Source organism: Prinia subflava, chromosome 2 (genome assembly GCF_021018805.1).
Source record: "Prinia subflava isolate CZ2003 ecotype Zambia chromosome 2, Cam_Psub_1.2, whole genome shotgun sequence".
NCBI lineage: Eukaryota > Metazoa > Chordata > Aves > Passeriformes > Cisticolidae > Prinia > Prinia subflava.
In genome coordinates, this window is record NC_086248.1 from 3,310,576 (window position 1) to 3,323,022 (window position 12,447).

Here is a 12,447-nt window from a genome sequence, read left to right on the forward strand (position 1 = left end):
CAGCTGATGGGGGACAGTGACCTCTTGTGAACTCCCTCCCCTTTCCCTGGAACAGGAGCTGGCTCTTCCCCAAATCATCTCACTCTGCCCCGATGTGTGCCCAACACTTTGATCCCTCTGGGCGAGGGAAAATGATGGCCTGGGACACACAAATGGGATCCAGGGAGCACCCAACCCTGCAGGGCTGAGTCTGGAGCCTGAAGGTGCATCCACAGCTCCATAACAGCTGAGTTAGGGAAGCTCAGAGGTTGCAATGACTCCCCAGTGTGAAATAAAGGTGAGACCCTTCTGTGTTCTTACATTCTGTAGAATCCCAGAATGGTTTGGGTTGGCAGAGACCTAAAAACTCATCCCATTCCACCCCCTGCCATGGACAGGGACATCTTCCACTGTCCCAGGTTGATCCAAGCCCAAACCTGGCCTTGGACACTTCCAGGGATCCAGGGGCAGCCACAGCTTCTCTGGGCACCCTGTACCAGGGTCTCCCCACCCTCACGGGGAAGGATTCCGATATCCCATCTATCCCTGTCCTCTGGCAGTGGGAAGCCATTCCCTGTGTCCTGTCCCTCCATCCCCTGTCCCCAGTCCCTCTCCAGCTCTCCTGGAGCCCCTTTAGGCTCTGGAAAGGGCTCTGGATCTCCCTGGATCCTTCTCTTCTCCAGATAAACACCCCCAGCTCTCCCAGCCTGGCTCCAGAGCAGAGGGGCTCCAGCCCTTTGAACATCTCTGTGGATTCCTCTGGACTCTCTCCAGCAGGTCTGTGTCCTTATGTTGGGGACTCCAGGTAGGATGTCACAAGAGCAGATTGCCCTCCCTTGACCTGCTGGTCACTCTTCTTTTTCATGGATTTACCACATCTGTGTTCTGCTTGCTCCACAGAAAATGATTTTGTTTGAATAATTAATTCCAGGAAAGCACCCACTTCCACACAGCCTTTCTGGTTCCAGATGGCCAAAGGAAACAACTTCCACAAACATATTTTGGTCAAATATATACACTCAGAGGATCTGGACTACAGAAACTGATGGCAGCACTGGTTTAACCTGAACCCTGAAGGCACCTGTGAGCCCAGATATTGTGCTTTCATTGTCATACCAGCAAGAGCCCAGGAAAAAACCCCAACATTCCTGTACTTCAAAGAGCATTCCTCTACCCAGGTCTCTCCCAGAAGATGGCAATCAAGAGCTAATGCTGAAATTCCCCTCCAGCAACCTTCTTCAGTGAAGAGTACAGAAATTATTCTGACAGCGGGGTTTTATGCATTTTTTCCCTTAATTATTCTGATGTCTTTTGATTCCCAGTGCTGATATGTGAGTGAATGATGTTTTCTGACAGGCCAGGCTCAAAACCCTCCCTGCCCTGCAGTCTGCTGTGGGCTCCTGTGATGGACAAGAAACCAGTCAGTGCTCTCAAAATCACATTGACAGGACTCGAGGACATGGAATGAACGAGTTGGGGGAGGTTAAGGTTGGATATCTGGAAAAGTTCTTCACCCAGAGGGTGGTTGGGCACTGAATAAGCTCCCCTGAAAAAGACAGCTATTTAAAATCCCATTCCTGTATAATTTAATTGGAAGAAAATGTATATTTGCTTTATAATATGAAAGAGTATTTGTTTTTGTTATTTGCATTTTGATTTTGTTCTTTAAAAAAACCCATGAAAACTTAAATCACTCAACTGATGAAATGTAAAGAAGAATAAATAGACACTGTGAATATTAAATGTATAAATGAGTTTTTAGAGGCACAGAACTCTGGACTGAGATTTTGATGCAACCTCCTGAAAAGGAGGTCAAAACAGAATAAAATTATTCTTTCTTCCTGTTTTTCCACTTTGTGCATGTGCCACCCACCCAAAGTGGAACAAAACAGATCCAGGCTCACTTATCAGGGTTTGGATAAGACCTTTAACTAATTAATTTTATTTGTTCTTATGACTGATGTTAAACTTCTTTTAAATATCTTAAATGCTATAATTTAACTCTAATTCCAACATACTGTTATTGACTCTAAGCATTGTTTTGGCCACACATGATCAAAAAAGTGATATATTTCACCTGTTTCTTGGCAGTTAAATACATGCAATTAAAAAAAGAATATTGCAAATCAATTAATATTGCATCCTGAAAGCATTTTGACTGTTAAATGTCTTACTGAGTTCCCTTTTTCTGGGGTATTGCAAAGAACATTGTGTGGAGCCCCCAAAATTATGTACTCCAAGCATAAATACATATTTGTATGCCTGTGCATATAATATATAAATATTCCAAGAGAAACAAAGGCCAAATTTACTCAAGTGCTTTATATTTTATCTTTGTTGAAGGACATGCAAATAGAGGAGAATAATCCAGATATCCTAACCTGTGATTTACTCAGGAATAGTCAGGATATTAATTTCAGTAATTGTTTATTTCAAACATTGATAAACTCTATAATGAGATTTCTTACTCTCCTGTTTCTCTACAGCCCTCCTAGGAAATCCACACTAAAACAGAGATATTTATATATACAATATTGTTAAAATGAATATGTGGAAGGACTCTTTTAAATCCCAGTTGGTTTTTTATCACTCAGCACACCTCAGACTTTGCTCCCAGTGGACATCCAGGTCTCGGATCCTTTGCCCACACTTAGCCAAGTGCTGCCTGAGATGTCCCTGTGTCCCACCCCTCCTCCCTGGCTTGCTCTCCTCTCTCCTGACCCTTTTCCACCAGTCCCAGAAGGAGATCTCAGCCAGCCCAGAGCAGCCTAAATCACTCTAGGAGCTCTAGGTGTGAAAGGCACTGTGTGTCCTTATGTCACCTCAGCTTACCTGTGACAATGGGATGTCCCCAGACACTTGAAGCAATGAGGATTCTTCACCTTCTCTCTACCATCCTCTTCCTCCAGCGTCCTCTGTGCAAATGACAGGAAGGATGACAGACCTTTGGTACGATTGCCCAACGTTTGTCCTCACAGCACCTCCACACCTGGCCAAAAATGGCATGAAATCCACGTGGGAACAGTCCTGCTGTCCATCCACTGACCTTGGACACAGCCCTGTGGAAAACTGCCCAAACCCTGCCTGGAAATCCCATCTGCTGCTGGGTATTTTGAGCAGTGATGTGGAGTGAGCTGCCCCTGCTCCCTTTGGGAATTGCATCTCTCCCACAGCAAAGACCCTCGGTTCAGGGAAGGCACAAGCAAACAGGATTTGCCAGTACTTCCAAAACCATGGAAATACGAGGATAAAAGTGCTGCTGGGAGAGCCAGAGAGCAGAAATTGAGTTTTACATCTCTAAAGCATCACTTATATTTATCTGTGCTTCCTTGACTGCACTGTAAAGCTGTGATTTATCCCTTGTGGGGCTGGCCCATCTGGGAACAAACCCTAGATTTTCCTAATCTGAAGGTGGACACTGAGCTGCCTTTTCCTTCAGGACACTCCAGCAGCTGAAGCACTGATACACCCTGAGGAAAATATTCCCAGCACTGAGATTTCTTAAAATCCACACAGATTTCCACAGCCCACTCCTGTCCTCTTCCTTATGCAGTTTTGAGATCCCTCATAGGCATCAAGGTTTCTGGTTGTCCTGGCTCCTTGATCCAGAAGATCTGTAAAGCACCACAGTAGCTGCCAGGGTGAGTGGTGACATTACCACTGATTATTTTCCAGGGCAGGAGAGGAAAATTTTCCCTGTGGCAGAGAAGCTGTGGCTGCCCCTGGATTCCCTGGAGGTGTTCAAGGCTGGGATGGACAAGGCTCTGAGCGTCCTGGGAGAGTGGAAGATGTCTCTGCCCATGGCAGGGGATGGAAGTGGATGATCTTTAATGTCCCTTCCAACCCAAGCCATTCTGGGATTGTACAAGTAAGGAGCCCTGTACAGAAGGAGCACTCACTGCATGTTCCCAGGTATTTTGCATCACCCTGTGGTCTAATGTGCCTTACACAAACTTGGATGAGTTGCACAAAGATCAGGGGCTCTGTGGTGAAAGCAGTCTCAAAGTGGGCCTGCTCTTCTCATTGGAAGAAATAAAACAGAGGCTGGAAAAGGCTTTTCCATTGGCCAGTGACTGCACTGGCTCATCCCCAACCCTTTATAGGCGTGTTTGGGTGTGGTGCCTCCACAGGAGAGCAGAAGCTGCAGTGATCCTCCACCTTCTCCTCGGGTAACTCTGCCTGGTTCTGGAGAGCCACCCTCCCCTCTCCATCTTTATAAACCTCTTTTCCTTTCATCAGTCTCAAGTTTCTGCTTTGCTTAACCCCTTCCCTCTCTTTACTCCAGCAAGTGCCTCCTGTTATACATGTTCTGTAGAACCATGGATTGGCTGCTTGCAGGGCTTCTAGGAGGACGATGGGTTTGGTGATTTCCATGATGAACAGAGACCTGGGAATCTTCCTTTGAGATATCAGAGACAGAAATGTCTGTTTTATTCCAGAAACAGAAATCCAGCCAGCACAGCAGCTGAGCTTTGCATTTTGAGCCACGTCTTGCCTGAATGCAGTAACATTTTTAATTAATTGCTACCTTAATTAATATTGAAAAGATTGAGATGTCTTTTTTTTAGACTTTCCTAAAGATTAAGACTGGCTCATTCTCTGAATTCTTTATCTACTTAATATATAGAAGGGGGATAATTTGTGGGGCGATATTGGTACCAGAGAAACCTGCCTGGTGCTGAAGAGATCTGAGATACCATTTTTTTCATTGCAGTAAAACCAAAATTAAAAGAAGAAAGAAAAGAAAAACCAGCATCAAAACACCACAGAACCCCAGAAATACTTAGGTTTTGAGCTAATCCAGGAGTTTCCAGTCTTAATCCGGTACTGATTATGTTAGGTTGTTTAGAGATGCATTCATTGAAATTGCTAATATCTCCAAGGATGAGGTTTTCACTCTCTTCTTTGTCTAAATCCACTGGACAAAGGTTTTGGCTTTGGTGTCTCCGGGCATATTTTCAAGCAGTTCCTGGTCAGGAGGGAATTTTCTGTCCAGTGTTGTTCAACCTTGTGCTCTCTGCTCAGTGCAGGTAAAGAATTCACGTCCCAGCTGTGGCCATGAGGATCCTCCACATGCTCCTGGTTGTCCTTTTCCTGATGCTCCAAGGGGCTGCAGGTAAGGAGTGAGGGGAGTAAAGAAGAAGACTGAATTCACTTTTGATCACTTTCATGGTAATTGTCTCTTCTCTTTGTGCTGTGCAGGACAAGAAGTGTTTCCCAGGCTAGAAAATTCTTGTTTGGCCCAAAACGGACGCTGCTTCCCAGGGATTTGTCGTCGCCCGTATTACTGGATTGGAGAGTGTAACAATGGATATTCTTGCTGCAGAAGGTGAGTGGAAATGCAGGGATCTCTGTGGGAATGGCTCATATCCTCATTGTCTTTTCTCCAGAGCAACATCTTAGAGGCACAGCTCCTGCCACCTGCCTCACTTCTCTGGTGCCAAACCTGCTGGCATAGAGGGGGAATTCACATCCCATGTCCTGAGATAAGGAGAACATCTCTGCAGAAAACCTATGGGTGTGTAGCCTGAGAGTCTCTCTTCTTCATGCAGGGGGTGGAGTAGATGAAGAGTCCTTGGATTTGCCTTGAAAATCCTTCCAGCTTCTCCTGAACAGCGCCTGGGAATGACTCTGATCCCATCGCTCCTGGTGGCACCAGTTCCTGCTGCAATGAAAAGCTGTCACAATCTTCCCTTGCAGTGAAGCAAACATCAGAAACATGAACCAGGCAACAATGTGGAAACTATTTCTTTCCTCTCCTTTAATAAAATCAGTTATGGTGGCATTCATGCGGTTGAACCTTGGGTGATTCTTTGTAGGGAAGGAGGGAAACATTTTCCCTGTGAGGGTGCTGAGGCCCTGGCACAGAGTTCCCAGAGAAGCTGTGGCTGCCCTGTATCCCTGGAAGTGTCCAAGGCCAGGCTGGACAGGGCTTGGATCCACCTGGAATAGTGGAAGGCATCTTTGCTCTTGGTAGGGGAGTTGAGATGATTTTTAAGATCCCTTCCAATCCAAACCTTTCTGCAATTCTACAAACAAGGAGCCCTCAGAACCTAAAGGAGCAGTTGTTGGAGTCTCAAAGTGGACCTTCCTTTCTCATTGCAAGAAACAAAATATGGGCTGGAATCTGTGCTTCTGTCTCCTTTTCCTTGCCCTCATGGCCTAGCAGTGTAGATAAAGCCAAGATACCTCCAGATGTTTCCTTCACAGGGCCTGGAGGCATCTGAGAAATTTTACTTCTGAGTAGACCTTATGCAAAGGAAAAACGGGAACCTTTTGAATCACATCAGCAACACAAAACAGGAAAAAAAAGTTTAAAAAAAAGGGGAAAGGATATAAAAAAAAATTCCCAAGAGTTATGGATGTTCAACATAGTGATTTGGTTACCTCTTCAAAAGTAGTTGCTAAACAGTTACACAAGAGTGCCCAGTGAAATGTGTTACCAAACTTGGATGGTTTGGACTCCTAATGACTTTCTGGGTTTGGAGAGGTGACAACATATTTTAAAAAACCCTCTGAAGAGTAAATTCTGGCTCTTTGAGAGACACAGCTGCCACTTGTGTTATTCTGCAGAGTTAGTGCTCATGGCCCTTATTGCAAAACACCTCTTCCTGCAATGTTTCTGGGTTTCTTCTATCCCTACTGTTACTTCTATGTTTATTTCTAACAATCCTATTGCCCATACCTATTCAAAGTCCTTTGAGCAGTCTCTTTCCATTAACCATAAAGGAAGAGCAGTGAAAATAGTTTGTACTTTCATATTTCCTTTTAGGATATCTGAAATTTGGTGAGATTATTCCTGCCATTTTTCTCCAGAAAATCTGATTCAGTTTACAAAGGTTCTTTGAATTTTAGAAACTTTGGGGTACCTGGCCTGTGCCAAGGAGCTTTGATCACACACACATCACTGACAGTCACATTGAGGTTCTCAAAAAAGAAAGGGGACTCTGCCCTTGTAACCCAGCACCTTTAAACAGCTGTCAGGTCAAAAGATGGAGCAACAATTGTTCATGCAGATGTTAATCTCATCATTTACTCAAGATAACTGCATAATCATTAAAGTATTGAGCTTCATTAAATACATTTTATGTAGAGTGTGAAGCACTGTAATTAGGGTAACACTAGTGAAAGATGTCCCTAATATTTCCTTTTTTATTTTCAAGAGTAAATGACTTGGAGCAGAGTTTAAATTTCTCCTTTTTGCTCCTAATTGCCTCATCTTTTGTGCTAGATACAAACTCCTAAGGTGGAGATAAGATCCCCCTTCTTCTCTGGAAGGTGATCTTGGTAAAATTACTCAAACATTGTGATTTTAAAAGGTTGAAAGACATTTCTTCTCCAGACACTTTGCAGCCTCCTTTGAGGACATCTCCCTTTGGAGTATATCCCACCTGCATCAGGCACAGCAGCTCCCCAGCACTGTATAATTACACAAAATGCTGACCCTGCCACAATAACTGAAAGTGTCTGATTGTCTCCTGCTCAGAAGAACAGGAGCTGCAGGTGGGGATGGAAAGATCATCCACCCTAAGAGCCACAACCCAAAACTTTGCTGAGTTCTGCCAAAGGTGCTCCACCCCTCCTCTGCTTCTCCCTTTCCCTTGTCCAGACAGAGGTTTTTTGATGGCCTGGATGGGACTGTGACCATGTGAAATTTATATTAAACAGGGCCAAGGGTGCCCAGTGTTAAAGCCAAGCCCTTGACACTATTTGCACACAGGATCTTACAGACAATAAAAATTAACAATGCACCTTTGTTCCCTTGAGGAATTGGATTGGGTAAATTTAACAGTTGGCAAGTTAACCACAAACCCTTGGCAAGAGGTGTAGCAACTGTAACTTTTGAAATTTTATTCCCTCCATTTTTCAGTTTTACAGCCAGACGTTGGCAGACACACCAGAAATTCAATTACCATTTTTTCCCTTTTGCAGAAACAGTTCACATACAAAAATTTTCTAGAGAATAAAAAGCTGTGTCAGGGTATGCTTGTAAGGGAAATGGTTTATAGTCAGGTTTTCCCATCCATATAGATAATTTCTGTACACTTCTGTGTACCTGTATACTTGGACTGGGCTCTGAGCTAACTCTGGGCTGAGCTGATCTAGTTGAAGATGTCCCTGCTCATTGCAGAGAGCTTGGACTTATCCACCTTTCAAAAGTCCCTTCCAATTCAGACTATTCTATGGTTCTACTTAAGAACTTAATATCAAAGTAATGAAAAAATTACATGACTAGGAGGTAAACTGCCAGTCAGCAATGAAAATATTTCAGTTTAATTTTGGTACTAAAGGTTCTGTAAGATATGGTGTCATTTGCAGAGGTCTTGGTCAGTTACGAACACCAATAATTGAAATTAGGAAATGTATCATTACCTATTACAACGTACCTCATATATCATGCTGAAATTGTGCATGAACAATATTTGTTTGTTGACTGAAGGGAGGTTTAAAGTACAATATGATCTGAAAATGCATTTTATGTCTTAGAATCATAGAAACATAACATGGTTTGGATTCTAAGGGACCTGAAAGACCATTTCATTCTAACCTCCCCAACATAGACAGAGACACCTTCCACTAACTCAGGTTATTCCAAGTCCCATCCAGCCTGGCCTTGGACACTTCCAGGGATGGGGCAGCCACAGCTTCTCTGGGAAACCTGTGCCAGGGCCTCACTACCCTCACTACCCTCAGGGAAGAATTTCTTTTTAATACCTAATGCAAACCTGCCTTTCATCAGTTTAGAACCATTTTCCCTTGTCTTGTCACTATCTGCCCATATAAAAAATCCCTCTCCCTCCTTTTCATAATCCTCCTTTAGATACTAAAGTGGAGTCCAAGGTCTCCCTGGAGCCTTCTCTTTTCTAGGCTGAACACCCCCAGCTCTCTCCATCTCTTTACAGGAGAGGTGCTCTATCCATGCAGAATTTGGAAGCTGCTTCTCATGGCAGAAGAAGCAGAGGTCAACAGCTGGCAGACTAAAAGGAGATAATCAAAAACTGAATGCTCATCTAAGACATAATGTGGTTTTGCAACTATCAACTAAAGGCCCTGTGGAAGATGGAAGTATCAAAAAATCAACCAGAGTCCTGGAAAAAAAGTTCAAGCAGGAGCTTTGGGGTCTAGGGGTCCAAAGGCATCCTCTGGCACTGGATTCCCCTAAATTTACACATTTCCATCAGCTGGAAGGGTCTCCAGGACATAACCAGGATGTATTCACTTTTTTACATTTTGTTTCACAAAATAAACCAAAATGTACCAAAATAAGGTACAGGAAGCCAATGGACATTTGTTTTAGTTCCATATATCCACTCTGTTCTTATATTCTGTATTTATGGAACAGAAAATTAACTGGCATTGCAGGGAATACGCAGATGCTTTGTATTGCAAGGTTTTAAGTTGCTCCTAAGCAGGGACAGTTCAACCTATGACCCAAGATGTTTGACACATACCATGGTGGGTTAACGTATCTTACACAAACTGGAGTGTCACAAGAGGTATTGCATGAAAACCATGGGATTTTCCAGGGAAAAAAGCTTAAACGAGTTCGGAGAGAAACCCTGTTTTATCATTGGGAAATGAAAAGCAGCTGGTTTCTGGTTGGATAAGATGCCACCAGGACGAAAAAAAAAAAGCAGATTTTGGATTGGTTCAATGAATGGCTGTGAAGAGAAAGTATTTGTCAGTCTCTTTTGGAACTCACCTTATAAAAGAGTATCTCAGTTCCAGAGCCAAAGTCTTCAGGAGGGAAGGGTAAGTCTTGTTTGGCTTCAGGGTTCACCTGATACCTGGTAATATCTCAGTTCTTTTCTTTCAATGTCTGCTTTTGTTTTTTCCTCAAAAATCCTACTTCAAAACAACCCCTCAAACCCCTGTATTATTAACTTTAATTTGTATGTAACTTAAAAACCTAAGATTTGGGAAGATTGGACATGCTGAGTAAGTAGTTCAAATATATGTTAATACCTAGAATGCTTTAATAAAAATTCTCTACTTCCTAAGTCCTAGGAAAAATAAATGTTAGATTGTTTCAGGTTACTTTAGAGTGGTCTGTGGTCCAAAGAAATTGGTGACCTTTCAGTGGAAAACTACATGTCTGTATCTATATATTTCCATTAAATAGATAGCCTTTGAATATAAAATAGTTATACAATATTTTCATAATCCATAACAGGTATAAATTTATATATTATTTATGTATTTATATATTTAATATAGTATATAATATATATTTTATATATTGTATTTGTTATTTATGTGTCTATGTTAAAATCCTTATTTCATTTTCAGAATTGTTCGCTTTGTCTCCTTATTTCTCCTGATATTTTCAAATATACAGAAACTTGTGTAAACTTCTAATACTCATTTTAAAACAGTTTTGGGTCACCCTCTATCAATTCTGCTGTCAGCAATAGGACATTTCAGCATAATCTCATTTCCTTTCCTTGCTTGAGAGATCATCATTTGTGGCAGATCAGAACATTCCCAATGCCAGGGTGTGAAACATTAACTGCCGCTTCCTCATCCATAAGCATCCTTCCAGGCAATCTTCTCCTTAAAGCTAATCCTAATATTAGTTCAAACTCTTCCCACCAGGGTTTCATGTGTCTGCTTTTAAAATTTTCTTTTCAAATGGGGATTGATTTGATTGTACATTTCCATTCTGGAACTGCTGCCTACAGACCAAGACTGGAGATGCTGAGCCAATTGATCTCTTGATAAATTTAAACATTAAAAAATGAACTTCTTTTTCCCCCGAAGTTTGCAATTTTTACAGTATTATCACCTAATTTTGCTTTATGTTGTTTATTTACTAGACAAAATCATTTAGTTGAAAAAATTATGGAAGAATTCCAGACCAGATTGGATGGGACTTTGAACAACCTGGTCTAGTGGAAGGTGTCTCAGCCCTGGGGGTTGGAACAAGATGAGTTTCAAAGTTCCTTCCAATCCAAACCATTCTGAGATTCCACAATTATCTTCTAAGGACTATTTGCAAAACGGAAAAGAAATATGAGCAACCAAACTATTAAAGTAACTTAATGATCACGTGTCCTGAAAACATTTTGCCCCACAAAATAGTCAGCATTTCCTATGGGTTTTACTAATTATTTTTGAAAGCTTGAAGATAAAATTAATATAAATGTAATTTTTTTATTAACACAGTGTTTGTGTAATTCAGGAGACTGCATATCCCAGGGCCTGTCAGTCTTACATCTTTCTTGGTTCTTTTCCCAGCAGTGCCACAGCAAATCCTCAGCCATGAAGATCCTTTATCTGCTCTTTTCTCTCCTCTTCTTGGCTCTCCAGGTTTCTCCAGGTAAGATGGGAAAGAGATGCTAGAAAGGGATTTTTGTGCACCTGAAGAAAAACTCCAAGCACATTTTAACCGCTTCTGTTTCAAATTGCTGGAAGCCAGTCAGGAATTAATCAATCAGCCCAGTGCTTGTGCTGGACCTGCTTTGTAACCTCACCTTGCCTTTCAAAACAGCCAGGGTGGGACGCTGGTGACAAAGACAGCTCAACGAATGAGAAACCCTTTGACTGCAATTCCCTGCCCTACAGAGCAAAAGGAAAGGAAATATTTTGTTCTTGTTGCAGGGTTGTCTTCACCCCAGAGGGACATGCTTTTCTGTAGAGGAGGGAGCTGTCACTATGGAGGATGTCCCTTCCACCTGATTAAAGTTGGAAGCTGCTTTGGGTTCCGCTCCTGCTGCAAACAGTGAGTTTGGAGTTCACCAAGGCTCATCTGCAGGATGAGCAGAGAAATATCCAGTCTCCTAAGCCCCAAAGTGTTCCTGAATATTTAAATTAGGTATAAGGAAAAAAAGAAAAAGCTATTATGCTGTAAGGACAGTCAAGTGTTCTGTGTTGACTCAATTGTTACATGTTGCCCAAGAAGCACTTGGAAAATGCTGTCAGGCACAGGGTGAGGTTTTTGTCGTAAAATTTGTTGTAAAATTAAATAATCATATGAAAAACAGCCTTCTATTTTCACTCAGGAATGAATGCACTCAATCCAGAATTTAGGGATATCAATTTAATTCCCTGCTTTTCCTGAAACAATAGGGAAACATTCTCCTTACTCAAAGGCACGATTGCATAGAGCTCTCCCAATATGACTACAAATGACATAAACTATTTTGGGAAGAATTTGTGTTCAGGAGGGAAAAAAAGCATGGGCCGAGAGTGAGTAGGGAGGATATAAAAAGCAGAAAGAAAATCTGTTTTCTTTTTTTCCTTTATGCAGCCCATGGAACGTAAGAAATGTTGATGAGCCATTCATTGAAGAGCAATGAAAATTTCTTCTAAGCCTTGAAATTCCCTTGGAATCTCCTTACTCCAAACCCACTGGATCCTGCTGCAAAGCCTCCCACTCACTTCATTGCCAGTGCAAAAGGCTTTATGATGTAGAGTAAATCCAAATGTGTTCTGCATTGCTTTCCCTCCTTCTAAATAAATTGTTGT

General features: G+C 42.1%; 2 protein-coding genes across 2 annotated transcripts; both read left to right on the forward strand.

Moving 5' to 3' along the window:
- The first annotated feature begins 4,990 nt into the window (after positions 1-4,990).
- LOC134547657 (ostricacin-3-like) lies at positions 4,991-5,312 on the forward strand. The gene is made up of 2 exons (XM_063391807.1): positions 4,991-5,095; positions 5,182-5,312. The coding sequence occupies exons 1-2, from the start codon at positions 5,038-5,040 to the stop codon at positions 5,310-5,312; spliced, it is 189 nt and encodes a 62-aa protein (XP_063247877.1). The 5' UTR covers positions 4,991-5,037.
- A 4,360-nt stretch (positions 5,313-9,672) lies between these two features.
- Positions 9,673-12,447, forward strand: LOC134547658 (gallinacin-2). Its single transcript, XM_063391808.1, has 4 exons — positions 9,673-9,732; positions 11,221-11,299; positions 11,581-11,701; positions 12,230-12,447. Exons 2-4 carry the CDS (start codon positions 11,242-11,244, stop codon positions 12,276-12,278), a joined length of 228 nt encoding a protein of 75 aa, XP_063247878.1. The 5' UTR covers positions 9,673-9,732; positions 11,221-11,241; the 3' UTR covers positions 12,279-12,447.

Excerpts from the sequence above, each read along its gene's own strand:
- LOC134547657 (XM_063391807.1), top strand. The coding sequence starts at position 5,038 with ATGAGGATCCTCCACATGCTCCTGGTTGTCCTTTTCCTGATGCTCCAA. Across the intron at positions 5,096-5,181 it reads GATGCTCCAAGGGGCTGCAG|GACAAGAAGTGTTTCCCAGG; the intron begins GTAAGGAGTGAG and ends TGTGCTGTGCAG.
- LOC134547658 (XM_063391808.1), top strand. The coding sequence starts at position 11,242 with ATGAAGATCCTTTATCTGCTCTTTTCTCTCCTCTTCTTGGCTCTCCAG. Across the intron at positions 11,300-11,580 it reads GGCTCTCCAGGTTTCTCCAG|GGTTGTCTTCACCCCAGAGG; the intron begins GTAAGATGGGAA and ends TTCTTGTTGCAG. Across the intron at positions 11,702-12,229 it reads TTCCGCTCCTGCTGCAAACA|CCCATGGAACGTAAGAAATG; the intron begins GTGAGTTTGGAG and ends TCCTTTATGCAG.